General features: G+C 45.1%; 1 protein-coding gene across 9 annotated transcripts in view; it reads right to left on the bottom strand.

Moving 5' to 3' along the window:
- The window catches only part of SFXN5 (sideroflexin 5), a 126,220-nt gene that overhangs the window by 108,037 nt on the left and 2,640 nt on the right, over positions 1-15,543 (bottom strand). For all 9 annotated transcript variants that reach the window (XM_042246345.2, XM_027966998.3, XM_004006070.6 and 6 more), the window contains exon 2: positions 6,651-6,719. In XM_042246345.2, the coding sequence (XP_042102279.1) occupies positions 6,651-6,719 (69 nt within the window). The remainder of the gene's footprint in view (positions 1-6,650; positions 6,720-15,543) is intronic.

Consider the following 15,543-nt stretch of genomic DNA (forward strand, 5'->3'; position numbering starts at 1 on the left):
TGCCTGCCACATCTTCAACCATTCCTTTCTGGCTCCCAGACGGTAGGATTTGGGGGCCAAGGCTTTGTGCAGGCAGAGTCTCAAGCCCTTCTCTCATCCTCCCTTGGCCTTCCTAAGCCCTTCTTGTTCCTTCCCAGCAATCCTAGGACCCACAGGGTTATCTGCGCTGAGACTGTCTCCTAGCTCAACCACAAGCTACCTCTGGGAGGCCCAAGGGAAGGGGAAACCAGGCACACATGTTTCCCTGTGGCCAACCTCTGGCCACCTTCAGGACACTGAATGTGAGTCAGTTCTGGCAGCATGACAGGTGGTATAGCCTTTTAGAAAGTAAATCTGTCCAGCTACACCTAAGAACTTTAGAAACAATCATGGTCTACATCCTGGATACCCTACTTTTGGGACTATTTTTCTAAAAAAATAAATTTATCAGAAATGAAAAATAATTTGCCTAAGACTATTTTTGGCAGGAAAGAAAAAAGTAGGAAACAACCTATCTGTTAGACCTAAAAGCCTAACAGAGATGGATATTTATACTAAAAGACTTCCTAAAATTATAAAGACTTGGAAATATATGAAAAAAGCAAATAAAAAGTCTATGTTCAATGTAATAAGCATGCCAAAAATGTATGCAGATGGGCAAAAACCTGAAGTGTATAAGGGTACTGAAATTTGGAAATTTCTAAATTTAAAATTAGACTACCTGATGCTGTCTAGAATGCATTTAAATGGATATTCTTACTACTATGGACAGCATAAACTGATAGTCTTGGTACAGGTTGGTACAATTTGCAGGACAATTTGGCAATATATATCAAAAGCCTTAAAATGCCTTTCATTCAGAAATTCCACTTCTAGGAATTTACCCCAAGGAAATAAAGAGAAATATGGGGAGATATATCTATAAGGATATTTATCGCCATATGATTTATGGCAAAAGACTTGAAACCACCCAAATGGTCAATAGAGAAGATGATTAAGTTTTAGAATAATCACCTGATGGATTACTATGTAGTTATTAAACACACTTTGAAATAACATTTAATGACAACGAAAAATGCTCAAGATACGCTATATGGAAAAAACAATATTTATCTTGTATACATATGTCACATATGATTTTAAATATAAATTTACATATATGTATACACAATACATACAGAAAGAGATCTCCCTTGACTTATGATGGGGTTCATCCCATCATAAAAATTTCATTGTAAGTGAAAATATCACATCTTAAGTTGAAAATACATTTAACACACCTAACCTACCAAATATCATGGCTTAGCCTGGCCTTCCTTACACGTGCTCAGAACACTAACATTAGCCTACAGTTGGGCAAAATCATCTAATGCAGGCACTATTTTATGATAAAATGTTGACTATCTCACGTAATTCCTTGAATACTATTTGAAAGTGAAAAACAGAATGGTTGTGTGGGTGTAGGATGGTTCTAAGCGTATCGGTGGTTTCCACGTGCGATCACGTGGCTGACTGGGACCTGTGGCTGGACCCCAGCATCCCAAGAGAGTATTGTACTGTACATCACTAGCCCAGGATATAATCAAAATCCACAATTGGAACCATGATTTCTACTGAATGCATACTGCTTTCACACCATCATAAAGACCATAAATCATAAACTGAAGTCAGGAACTGTCAATACAGAAAGAAAGATACAGATACATATATATATGCACACATTATACAAACCATCCTAATTTTGTTCAGATCTGTACACTAGAATGATAATTTTGATTATTTCTTGCAGGAGAGATAATGAGCAGTTTTTGGTGTTTTTTTTTTTAGACTTTTGTATGTTCCAGTATTTAGAGATTACTACCAGAATCACATCACATCAAGAGGCACATAATGTCAATTGTTTCATTGGTCATCTGGTTAAAGGAGTGTTCTCCAAGCTCACCACCGTAAAGGTACCTTTTTCCCTTAGTAATTGCTAAGCAACATTTGGAGGCGATACTTACCTGAAAGACTAAGAATATCCTGTTTTACAACAACATTTTATTCCATGAAAATAGCATCTATTAATGATCCTGGTTGAAATCAGTTATTTCACTGAGGACTGCTGCTGCTACTGCTGCTAAGTCGCTTCAGTCGTGTCCGACTCTGTGCGACCCCATAGACGGCAGCCCACTAGGCTCCTCTGTCCCTGGGATTCTCTAGGCAAGAACACTGGAGTGGGTTGCCATTTCCTTCTCCAATGCGTGAAAGTGAAGTCCCTCAGTCGTGCCCGACTCTTAGCGACCCCATGGACTGCAGCCCACCAGGCTCCTCCGTCCATGGGATTTTCCAGGCAAGAGTACTGGAGTGGGGTGCCATTGCCTTCTCCGTCACTGAGGACTACATAATGTTTATTTCCTTCAACCTTTATCAGGTGACATTCTTCTGAGAATAAGAGCTCTCCTCTCTCATATTTTTAGTTTTACTATGGACTCATGGATTCTTTTTTATTATTCAATGTATTATAATCCATTGTTTTTCTTCTTCTTAATGTTCAAATTGTCTCAAATGTGGCTAGTGGGACTCGGCCACTTCCTGTTCCTGTGTCTCCATCATTCTAGAAACATTTTCTTACTTTCTGTAGCGATGCTCTTTGCCTCAGGTGTGGATTTGGCCAACTCTCCAAGAAGCCCTGGGTGCTTTAGTAAGTAATAGCATTTAGGAATGAAGATCTGAGTGCTAAGTGTGTCCACTATTACTGGGGTGTCATTGTTTCTAGGCCCTTTCAGTGAGCAGAGTCAGAAAACTGAGAAATATAAATGTAAGTATATGAATGTATATGTGCATAAATCAATTCACATTGATTCCTCCAATTGAAATACAACATAACATAGTTTTTGCCTTGCCCCTACTTCATATTTGTATCTCCCTACTCCTGCAGTGAGAACCCTGGTTCCCAATATCAGCATAATGATTTATTCTGTCCTATGATACACCCAAAACAGTTTCAGATTACTTCACAAATACTAGTAATGTGTTTGTACTATTTGCACTGCTTCAGTTGGTTTTCCACGTCCTTCAGAATGATGATCTGCCAAACATTCACTCTCTTAAATAATTATTGAATTCAGAATAGCAAACCCCTTTCACATTCAGTTCACGATTTAACGCAACTTAGATGTCAGCTGGCACAGCCTTTTCCTTAGAGATCTAGATCTAATTCCATGACCCACATAAAAGGATGAAGCTGGGGCTTCTGCCAGGTCCCGGGGGTTTCCTTCCTCAGGCTCAACTGTCCATATACAGCACCGAGAGCAGACTCCCAGCCCCTCAAGAGCCCTTTAAAGAATGAAATCCTGCAGAGACTTCAGAAACCAGGCAGATGTTATGACAATATAATAGGAATGATGGTAGAAGGGACAGCAACTTTCCCAGCATGCACGACCAACCTCTAAAGAGCCCCCAGACACTGGCCTCTCCGTTCCTCATGGTTGCTTGCTCTCCTTCCCATTGCTTTCCCCTCATGTTCCTTCTCTCTCCTCTCTCTTAGGAGGATCAGAAAAGCACAATTCTTCCTCTTCTGTCAAGCAGGCAACCTCCTTCCTCTCTGAAGCCTTGCTCAAGACATTCTTAGAACAAAGACAGCCTTCTTCCTAAGAGAAATTATGGTGAATAAAATTTGCTCCACCTCATTACACACACAAGGGCTGGAATCTTTTTAAAGCTTCATTGGTTATAAATTACAAACAATAGCTGCCAAACCCTCTCAAGAGGAGTCTATCCGTTGACTCAGCTACTGCTCCTCAGAACTGGGTCACCAGAAGGCTCCAGCTGCACAGCATCTTTCCACCTCAGGAAACTCTGGCTTCCAGAGCCACCTCTCCTGTCCTCCACTCTCCTCTCACACAGTTGCGCTGGCCTGTCCAGACCTCCTCCGCCTGGGCAGCCATCCCCCCACGCTCCCTCCCAGGACGCAGCCTAGGAGTGTCCCAGGACACTCTGGGAGAGAGACAGTGCTTTGAGGGCATAAGCCATGGTCTTGGGCTGAGCCTACCAGCAGGAGAAGGCTGGCTCTCCTGATAGCACCACAGTTGTCGGGGAGGGGCTCAGGTAAGGGATTCTTTCCTTTTCCTGCTCCTAATTTTCATCGCTTCCAGGCAGATGGCCTTGCCAAGCTACCTGCTTGGATTGGAACCAGGGAGGGACGGAAGGGCCCACTTATGGCCCTTTGGGATTTTTTAGGGCCTAGAAGATCTTCTATGGGCAGAAAATTTCCAAAAGGCAAGTAGTACTGGAAACAGTCCCCAGCTGGGTTGCAGTAGGAAAAGGTGTAGGTCTTTCCAGGAAGCCTATCGGCACCCTTGATGAGAAGAAACAGAAATTTGAAAAATATTTTTAACTGATTGTTGCACTGGTTACTTTCTGGTCATTAAATAGTAAAGAGTCTTTGACATTTCAACTAATGGTTAAAAAAAGTGTATAAGACTTTTAAATTTACTCACAGGGAAATAGGCAAAAGATGGCTTAGTAATGTACAAAGATGCTGAGGTCTTTCAAAATGCAAGAGTAGAAGTAAAAATGTGGTACAGGAAGACAGCAGTGACATGAAATGGCCTGGGGATGAGAGGAGTGTGGACTGGAGAGGCGGAGCTGAGAGCCCCCAGCACAAGCAGCATGCTGCCCAGCTGCCCCCAGAGCCCCTGCCTGCTCATGGTAACTGCGGGGAGCACTGATATACGTCCAGACCGCCCAGCGCTCCCTCCACCATCTCTCAGTGTGCTGCCTTCAAGTTCACCATTAGCACCTCCATCTTTTGAAATAAGCATTCGTCTCTGCTGCCTCCTCCATCAAGCAGGAGGCATTTATGTTGGGATTTTCGTCACAATTCTGTCTAGTTGGGCACCATTCCAGAGCTTTCAAGAAAGACACATAACCTAGGCTGGGTAAGTAGTTCCTCTAGTTTGGCTCCCCTCCAAATTTTTATGTAATCCCATTGATTACTCCTTGGGAGAGTCCTGACAGGGCCCGGAAGTACAATAGCCTTGCCCTTCAGAGGCACTACACCCAGAAATAAGGTCAGCCAGTTAAATACTAGAGTCCTTCATCCTTCCTGAGCTGCAACAGGAAATCACATATCAGGGTAATCCCCGCACTTCCCATAACTGGACTGCTCTCCCAGGCACAATGGGGATGGAGAGATGGAGATGGTTCTAGGGCCAGGTGCCCAGCAGGCCTTGTGCTTCTTTTTCTTCCCAGAGCTGAAGCAAGCCAGTGCTCAGCACAAATGGGAGCAGAGAAGGGCTGCCTACTCAGGGGGCTGACTCAGAGGCTCAATGACTTCCATCAGGGTATGTGGGGACCTGGGGTGGGGAGTTCAGGCCTTCTTCCAGCTTGGGAGAGCTCCCTAAACTTGAGTGACCTGAACAGGAATGCAAAGTGGCCAAAAATAAGTGTTCTGGAGACAAGCTTACTGGGGTTCATACCCTGGCTCCATCACTGGCCAGTACCACGTGGCTGAGACTTAACTTCTGTCTGTCTGTTTCCTCATCTGGAAAATGGAACTTCAAATAGAATCTACCTCAAAGGGTTGTTTTGAGCTAATCCGACAAGCTAATACATGTAAAATGTTTATGACACTGCCTTGCTCACAGAAAGTGCTTAACAAATATTCCCTACATTATATGTGCATGCATTCCTATAAACGTTTGTAAATACAATACAAAGGATAGAAAGACACACTTCTTGGAATGGCTCAGAGAAATCTGTCAGTAAATGTGGCAATATCAAGGATTAGTGAGGATGTGGAGCGACTGGAACATTGCGGATGAGAATGTGAAATGGATAGTAACCTTTAAACATCAGTTCAGCAGTTTCCTATGAGGTTAAACGTATACCTACCATATGAGCCGGCAACCCCAGTCCTAGTTATTCACTCAAGAGACATGAAAGCATACGTCCACACAAAGAATGCTCAGAGCAATTTTATTCATAATAAGCAGAAAATGGAAACAGCCCATGTGTTCATCAGCAAGTAGACAGAAGAAACAAGTTCTGGAACATCCTTTCAATGGAATGCTGCTCAGTGGTAAGAAGGGATGACGTCCTGACACTTGCCAGAACACTGATGAACCTCAAAGCACCATGTCAAGGGGAGGAAGCCAGACACACAAGGCTGCACACTGTAGGGCTTCACTCATACGACATTGCAGAGACAGCAAAACAACAAGGACAGGAAGCAGACGAACGGTTGCCAGGGGCTCAGCAGGGGGCTGGGGAGATGCATTATAAATGGTCAGAGGAGTACGGTAGGATGACAGAAATGGTCTCCATCTTCATGATGGACACTTCATTGTGGCCACTTGATATGTCTGTCAAAACTCTTAGGATTGTTCACATATAAAATATAACATATACCTGAGTCGCAATCTTACCTATCAGAGGAGGGGAGTGAGTAGGGAGAGGGCACGAAGGATCCTTTTTGTTCCGTACCGTTTGAATTTTTGTAATGAGCACATAATCCATGTACTTGGTAATCATTTTATTGAAGTTTGAAATAATAATAATTACATATCTACCTTGAAGGGATGTTGTGAGATCCAGATGAAATGAGATAATGATGACCTGCAGATCTTCCAAAGTCACAAGGTATAAAGGCCAAGGGGCCTCCATTGAGAGCGACAGCCACGACTCACCTCAGTGACAAAGAGCGTGCGAGGGTCGATGATGTCCAAGAAGTGCCTGAAGCGACCAAAGAAGGAAGTCTGGAGAAGGGGTGGGAGAGGAGAGTGGGTCAGTTGCTGTACCTCTTTCTCTAGACAACGGGGAACCCACCCACAGCTCAACCTTACGGTCAGGGTCCCAAAGTCACCAGGACTCCTCATTGGTGATGAGCGCCAACGAGGCCTCTCGCTGCTCGGTGACCTGACGGCAGTTCTCCCAGGTCAAGGGCTTTCTAAAGTCAACTCAGAACGACCATTAAGACACGTCTGACCCCACATCTCTTCCATGTGCCTCCCATTTTCCTCCCTCTTCTCCCAACGCCCGGAGATCAACTCCAAGCCTTTCAGCAGCTCCGAGAACCACAAAGCATGAAGGCTAGAGGGGCGGTCTGGTCCCCAGCCCTCTCCCAGTCTGCCCTGCCCACCACGGCCTTTCTGCTTTACTTAGGTCTCTCGGAGAGAGGGTCTCTTCCCAAAGTCCAGCACAGGCTCTGCCGCCAGAGAAAGCTCCCCACAGCAGAGCTCAAGCGCGGATGCCCAGCTTGCAGCCCTCAGGCCTTCCTTCACCCACGCCCCAGGACAGAAGGCCAGCTCCCCATCCTTATCCCTGAGCAGGGGCCTTGGAAAAGGAGGGCATTGTGCTAAACAGGCCACAGGCATCAGAGCACAGTGAAAGGAAACCAAGCAACGCGGCTGCTGGGCCTTCTGCCCTCAGGACAGAGCCAGTTTGGCAAAGCCAAGCTCTAGGGGAGGAGAGAGGGGACCGAGCCAGGAGACAAAGGGGAAAGCTGCACACGCTGGGGGTTCATGCCTCACTATCCTCAGGCTCCCTGCCACATCCTCCCTAGAGCCCCACAGCTCTCCAAGCCCAGCCTCCACTCGGGGGAGGAAACAGAACACTCCCACTCTTTTCCCTTCTCACTAGGACATCAGATCCTGCAGCCAATTTCTGCTCCTTCCCCTTCTCAAAAAAGACCGAAAATAGACCTGGGTCACCACGAGGTCTCCTGACACACCATGGCACCCTCTGCCTGGGGCAGCCTCTCCACCCGACTCCCAGCCCCAGCCGTTCACAGATCTATCAAGCTTCCACACCACTGCTAACTAAAACAGTTGCTTCTCTAACTTCTTAGACATCAAAGGCCTAAACCATCCCCCAGCTTAGACACAATGCTCAGTCAGAGATGTTCAGAAGTGTGGGCAGAGGCATGTGCGGAGAACACTCACTGCTGCATTATCTATAAGGGTGAATTGTGGAAATGACGATCCACTCACAGGATGGAACACAGCGCAGCCATCATATTTGGGATTATGTTTATGCCATGCAAAAAGCTTGCGATTTGTGAACTGCATCTAAAACACATGATTCCAACTTAATAGGAGATAAACAGAGCGCGATGGATACTAAATGGGTAGCAAGAAGACAGGATGACACCTATTAAAACAAACCAGGGGTCCTTAAAGCAGCGGACCCCAACCTTTTTGGAACCAGGGACCTGGTTTCTCGTGGAAGAAACTTTTCCACAGACTGCGGGTGGGGTGGGGGGACGGGTTCGGGATGATTTAAGGACTTTACCTTTATTGTGCACTTTATTTCTATTGTTATGACAGCAGCTCCCCCTCAGAGCGTCAGGCATTAGATCTGAGAGGCTGGGGACCCCTGCCTTAGAGAAGTGGCTGATTCCAGGGCTGAGGTAGGGAACGAACACGATGCGATTGGCACATTTTGTTGTGCTAGAATGGAACAAAGTGCCCCTCCCCAAAATGACGGGGGCGTGTCAGAAGGATCCGTAAGATGCAAAGAGACTCTGTGTGTCCCTGAGAAGTTCCCAACTGGGTTCACAGGGTATTCTGCAGGGACTGAGTCTAACCATGTGGAAACATCAGACGAACCCAAACTGAGGAGCATTCTGTAAAATAAATGGCCTTGTTCACCAAATATGCCAATGCTGTAAAGACAAAGAAAGACAAAAAAACTGCCCCACATTAAAGGAAACTGAAGAGATAAGGCAACTGAACATAACGTGTAATTCTTGAATGAATCCTAGACTAGAGGGGGAGGTGCGTTCAAGGACATTGCTGAGACAAAGGATAAAACTGGAATAGGATCACACAGTAATAAAAGGATTGTACCCATGCTAAATTTCCTGAATAACCACACTCTGGTTATTGCTACAGACTGCATATTAGTGTCCTCTCAAAATTCATGTGTTAAATCCTAAACCCCTAGGGGATGATATTTGGAGGTGAGGCCTTTGAGAGCTGAGGGCATATATGAGGGCAGAGCCCTCATGAATGGCATGAACAGTCTTATAGAGACGCCAGAGGAACCCCTCGCCCTGTTCCACCATGTAAGAACACAGGGAGCTGTCTATGACTAGGAATCAGACCCTCCCCAGACACGGTATCTGCCAGTGCCTTAGCCCTGGACTTCCTAGACTTCAGTACTGGGAGAAATTAATTTCTGTTGTTTATAAAGCACCCCATCTATGCTATTTTTATTATAACAGCCCAAACAGAGATAAAAGAGAATGCCCTTGTTGTTAAGATTACAGTGAAGTATTAAGGGATAGCTGAATATAACCTACTCTCAAAAGGTTGACAGAAAAATGATGTGTGGATATACAGGGCAGCAATAAAACCTGGAAATGCAGGTACTATTATTCTATTTACAGATTGAAGATGTTCTTAGTATCATGTGCATTTGCTATCCTTCCTGGCTTTATGACCACCTGTAGACAAAGAGCATAATAAAGGAAATGTGACAAAATGTTGAAAGCTGGCGGATGGAAGCAAAGGGTATATGGAATGAATTCTTCTTGCAGCTTTTCTGTAAGACTGAAACTGTCTCAAAATTAAAAGTTCAAAATTACATTATTTAAAAAACTACATGGAAATATATTAAAATGTTAAGAGAGACAGCCTCCGGGTAATAAGAATATGGTATATTTTTATTTCCATATCTTTTACATTGCTTTTTAAATGAAAAAAATCAGTATTATATTATATATAATAATATAAAGAAGTAATATTCTATTTTTAAAATACGCATTTAAATTAAAATACAGACCGATATATTACTCAATTATAAACTGCTGAAGGATGTGGGCTATTGGATGTTCTTTCTGTATGTGCCTTCTCTCGGCTCCTAATCGCATGTCACACACGTAGAAGAAGTTCCATAAATACATCAGCCACAACATGAATGAGTGGGCTGCTGAGCAGCCACTGCCCTGGAGGCTTCCTGGAGTGATGCAGCCTGGGCTGGACCTTGAAGGGAGGGTAGGATGTGAAAGGGACAAGAGTATTAGCAGTTAGCAGCCCAAGGAGGGAAGAGGATCAGCAGAGGGGAGGGCCCAGAGGAGAACGGCCTAAGGGAAGCGCTGCTTGTAGATGGTCCGGGAAAACATCCAGCCTCTGACTTGCCCAGTGGTCCGTCACTGTTTTCATTCTGTCCCAGCCTGCTGACCCTGCTGTATCACTCTCCACCACTGCCACTGGGAGAGAGTCCTAAATAAAGCATTTTGCTCCATAGATGCCTACCAACCCCTACCGGACTAGCTGAGGGTAGACCACAGTGAACAAGCCCGCAGGGAGCTGAGGCCATCAAGAGAGACAAACAAGTAAAGAGATAACTATAAAATTAAGTGAGGCATCATAACGGGCACTGGGGACACAGGTTATTTCTCCCTCGTGAGTCAAGAAGCGTCCCACAAGAGCTGGGATGGGCGGATGGATGAATTTACCGAGAGAAGGGTATCAGCAGGAGCTCGAAGGCACGCAGGCTCAGGTCAGAAGCTGCACCTGGCTCCTGCAGTTTATTCAGTCATTCACCAGAAAGCTACTGGAGACCCACTGTGTGCCCAAGGCTGTGCTAGGTCCTGAGAATAGAGCAAAGTTGACTGGCTGGGGGAACGAGGAATAACATAGTCATAGTAATGCCCAGATTTCTAGCCAGACACTAACACTTACTAACCAGGATGAGGAAAGCAAGAAGTGCATTGATTCAGTGAAGAGGAAGATAACAGTTCTGGATTGGTGATGTACACTTGGGACACTTAAGAGCCTTCCAGATGTAACTTTTCAATAAACACATATAAAGGTCTGAGATTCCTTTTATGTGCACACATGACAATGTCCTAACCCAATCAGCCAAAGAACCTCCCCCCGACCCACCAGGGATACACAAACTTAGGCTTCCTGACTCACTGCAACGATGGAGGCCATAAAGTAGAGGAACCATAAGGCATTTTGTCAAACAAGGGGGGGAAAACTGAGTTAGTGCAGAATCCTGGGGAAAGGTAGAGCAAAATTTAAGTGAAACAGTACATTAATAGGCTCAAGGCAAAGCAGGGCTGTGGGGAAGAGGCCTACATAGGTCTGGACTGAGAAGTAAACAGAGGGTTTTGTTTCTTAAAAACTATAAGATTCAGTTAACCATGGCATGGGATGTCCAGAAACTCCTTCTTTGAAGCCCTGCCCTCGTATTGATTCTCTGAGTCAAAGTGCCAAAGACCCACCAATCAAAAGCAGGATGTTTCACTCCTATTGCCAAGTAGAGGAGGTCATTCACCACCTGGTTCCATTAATAGAAGGATTGAGCCATTAGCCATTGCAGCCACTGACTTTCAACACACCCTGAAAGGAGTCTAGGGCAGAGCACTCTGTGCTCTGGGAAGACTGGTAGAACAGCCCTTCAGAGAGTTAAGTACTTTTTTCAGGAGAAACTTTTTATGAACCTGGATTCTTACATCTTCCCAGACTTAGAAATGCACTAAACCCATTAATTAAGATATCTGTTCCTCACATATAGCAGCAGCCTTCTGAGATGTGCGCTTGATTACACGTAACCCCTTTGCCAAAATCACACACATGCTGACCTCTCCCCCTTTACCTCTTCAGAGCTCTGTGAGAGGCTGCTTCCCAGACTATAGTCCTCAATAGACACTAAATAGCTCACAGTTCTTACAGTCTGCATTTTTGTGTTTGTTTTCCTCGATATTGACCCTACTGATATAAACAGCACATGAATGAGTGAGCTGCTCAGTTGTGTCCAGCTCTTTGCAATCCTATGGTCTGTACAGCCTGGATTTTAGACTGTAGCCTGAGAGGCTCCTCTGCCCATGGAATTCTCCAGATAAGAGTACTGGAGTGGGTTGCCATTTTCTTCTCCATTTAAGCAGCGAAGTTCCTGGCAATCCACAACCTTGGAGAATGTGATTTCTCAGTGAGTACAAAAGAATGGCTACCCAGTGAAGGAGGCGGCTGGGGTCCCTCAGAGCTGAGTAGGCCTAGAGGGAAGCACTCTTCTTTGTAGCTGCAATAATGTGTCTGTCCTCCCAGCCCAATGCAAAACATGGCAACCTCATCAGTCTTTATTTTCTCAACAGTTTAGTATACAGGGTCTTTTGGGTTTTTTCCCCAAAAAATTCACTTTTTACCCCATCAGATAATCAGTGGATTTTTTTTTCCTTCCCTTTTTCTTCACCAGAAGAGTGAGTCAGTCAAGTAATTCCTTCCCTTTCCCCTTACAAGAAAGGTGAGTCAGCTACTTCTCAGCAGGGGCTCCCAGCCTGCTGCTTCCTAACTCCCAGGCCTGGCCCAGGAGAGCAGAGCCAGAGAGCTGCCTCGGGAGCAGCAGCCCAGGGCAAAGGGCTGAGAAGAGACTGACAGCAGGCCTGTACCCGGACCTCTACACGGCTGCTCATCTGGATGAGGAATAAGCACTCTCTGAAGCTGTAGCCCAACGGCAGAAAGGCTAGACGAGCTCAGTAGTCCTCACCTGGTAGCATGCTGAATCCCCTGGGGTTTCTAAAATCCAGGTTGTACACCCAGGGATTCGAATTCTAGTGGCCTGGGGTGGGCTCCAGGCATGAAAGTCTGTTTAAAAATCTGCCCAGGTGATTACTGTGCAGCAGGGATGAGAACCACTGGACTCGAAGGTGTTGACCGTCTCCAAGGCACAAAGAAGCCCTAGGATCAGCCCTGTGAACAGTCACTCTCTAGCCTCTAGGACATAAATGATTTAAAAACATAACTACCTGCAAGGCACTTTCACTTCAGAACTTATTTCAGCTAACTATATGAGACACTTCCCCATTGCCGCCTGACTCTCAGCCCACACAAACCTCTCCACCCTGAGGTGAAGAGTGCATTTCCGGGCCCACAAGCTGCCCAGAGCCAAGAGGGAGCCCTCAACAAGGCACCTGCTCTGTTCTCATAAGCCTTGGTGGATTCGGGGCCCAGCACACACATAGCACACCCATACCCCCAGTCATCTTAGCAGATAAGTGAGATTTCTGAAGGAGCAAGGAAGTTTAAAAATAATAATAATAAAGCAAACATTTCTGTATAGATTAAATCACAAATGGAAAGAATCATGTATGTTGTTTTCCTGTCCTGGGGCCTCAACTTGCCAAAAATGGTGTCAGCCCTAAAGGAAGAAAAGAGTGGGTTCAGGAAAGGAAATGAGTAGAAAAGAAGGAAATGAGTAGAAAAGGGGTAACATGGGGCGCTGGGTACAAGCATGGACTTGAAGTTGACAAGCACAACAGGGACAGAGGGGCATCTTACCTAATACCACAGAGAAGCCTTCAGCCATGTTCAGAACAGGAAAATTGTACAGGACAAGCAACCCAGTTTCTTCAACAAATATTGGGTTGGCCAATAGGTTTGCTTGCAAAACTTGAACGAACATTTTGGCCAACCCAATAGAAAGAAAGAGGGATGAACCCACCTGTCAGTCAAATATAATGTGTGGGCTTTGTGGGAGTCTGATGGAAACAAACCAATTATTTTTAAAACATTGTAAGGGAAATGCGAATAGTGCAATGGACTGAACGCCTGTCCCCACACTCTGAGAGTCATGTTGAAATCCTGACACCCCACCCCCACCCCCACCTCAAAGGTGATTGTTTTAGGAAGTGGTGTCTTTGGGGAAGTTTTAATGTCCTTATAAAAGAAACCCCAGAAAGATCCCTCCTCTCTTCTGCCATGGGAAGTTTCAGCTAGAAGATGTTATTTATGAACAAGAAAGTTGGCTCTCATCCGACAATGAATCTGCCAGTGCCTTGACCTTGGACTTCCAGCTTTGAGAACTGTGAAAAATAAATTTCTGTTGTTCATAAGCTACCCAATCTATAGTATTTTTTTACTGCAGTCCAAACAGACTGGTTTGATGATATTAAGAAATAATTATTTTAGGTGTGTTAATGGTATAGTGGTTACATTAAAACTAATTTTAAAATCCTCTGATATCATATGAAAAAGAAGGCACTTCACTTCTGTGATATTCTCTCCCTAAAACCCATAACTGTCTATCCATTAAACACTGCTGCTGCTGCTGCTGCTGCTAAGTCGCGTCAGTCGTGTCTGACTCTGTGCGACCCCATAGACGGCAGCCCACCAGGCTCCCCCATCCCTGGGATTCTCCAGGCAAGAACACAGGAGTGGGTTGCCATTTCCTTCTCCAATGCATGAAAGTGAAGTCACTCAGTCGTATCAGACTCTTCGCAACCCCATGGACTGCAGCCCACCAGGCTCCTCCGTCCATGGGATTTTCCAGGCAAGAGTATTGGAGTGGGGTGCCATTGCCTTCTCCCATTAAACAAGACTAGACAAACCCAAACTGAGGGACCTTCTAAAAAATACTTGACCAGTACTTCTCAAAACTGTCAAAGTCATCAAACAGAAGGTAAGTCTGAAAAATTGTCATAAAACAGAGGGCAGACTGAGGAGACATGACAACTAAATTTAATGTGGGATCCTAGAACAGAAGAATAACATTAGTGCAAAAAATAGTAAAATCCAGCAGTCTGGAGTATAGTTAATAGTAATGCTGGTTTCTTATTCCCACAAATGTGCCACGGTAATCAGAGATGATGACTTTAGGGGAAACGAGGTGAGGCTTATACAGGAATCCTGCTACTCGAATTCTGCACACACAAAACGATTTCCAATTGTAAAAAGTGTATTTAGAAAAGCTAACTTAAACAGTCTTTCTTTTTCAGAGTTACCTATAGCAGGTAGAGTGAACTAATGGGCTTCGCACTGAAATAATTCCCTGACTCGGGGTGGAAGGCATAGAAAAGAAGCTGGCCTAACACTGGTAATTGCTGAAGCTGAGTGATGGGTACACAGGAGTTCACTGACAACTGTCCTCAATTTTGTATGTTTGAAAACCTCCCTAATAAAAAAGTTGACAATAAACAGAAAACCGCAGACTCTGGAGCCAGACTGCCTACTGAATCTGCTTCTTTGTGTGCCAGTTTTCTCACCTAGAATATATAGGATAATTGTCTCAACCTGTCTCACATGATTGTCATGAAAATTAAATAGGTCAATACATGAAAAGGTTAGAACAATACTCAGCTAGCATCATCATCTTATGGGAAGAAAGATGTTCACAGACCAAAGCCCATCAAAGCAAGCTTTCTCCGCCCTCTGATACTGCTCAGAGCTCCTCCTTCCCCTGCCCCCTGCAAAGAGAGATCCTTGAGGAATGAAAGGAAGAAGGGTTCTGGGGGACTCCAGGGAGTAAGGAAAGGTTCTGTCCAGTCTTGCAGAAAATGGTGTTATTGGTTAGTGGATTAAGAGCAGTGTTCCTGCTGTGGGCTCTGGGACTGAACCCTGGATCATGAACCACTCAGGGTTCAAGGGGCTGAACACAGTCAGTGTGGTTGGAAGCAGGATTCCAGGGGATGGACAGGGGTTTGACTGGAGGGCAGCAGGGGTGGGCCGTGCAGGCCTTTAGGGTCTTCAAAATAGAGGTCTTTACCTCAGAAGCAGGGGAAGCCACCGGAAGGTGTTTAAGAACATGTGTGATGGGGGAGGGTGCGGCATCGCCTGATCAGACCTGCACTGTTGC

This window comes from Ovis aries, chromosome 3, assembly GCF_016772045.2.
Source record: "Ovis aries strain OAR_USU_Benz2616 breed Rambouillet chromosome 3, ARS-UI_Ramb_v3.0, whole genome shotgun sequence".
Lineage (NCBI taxonomy): Eukaryota > Metazoa > Chordata > Mammalia > Artiodactyla > Bovidae > Ovis > Ovis aries.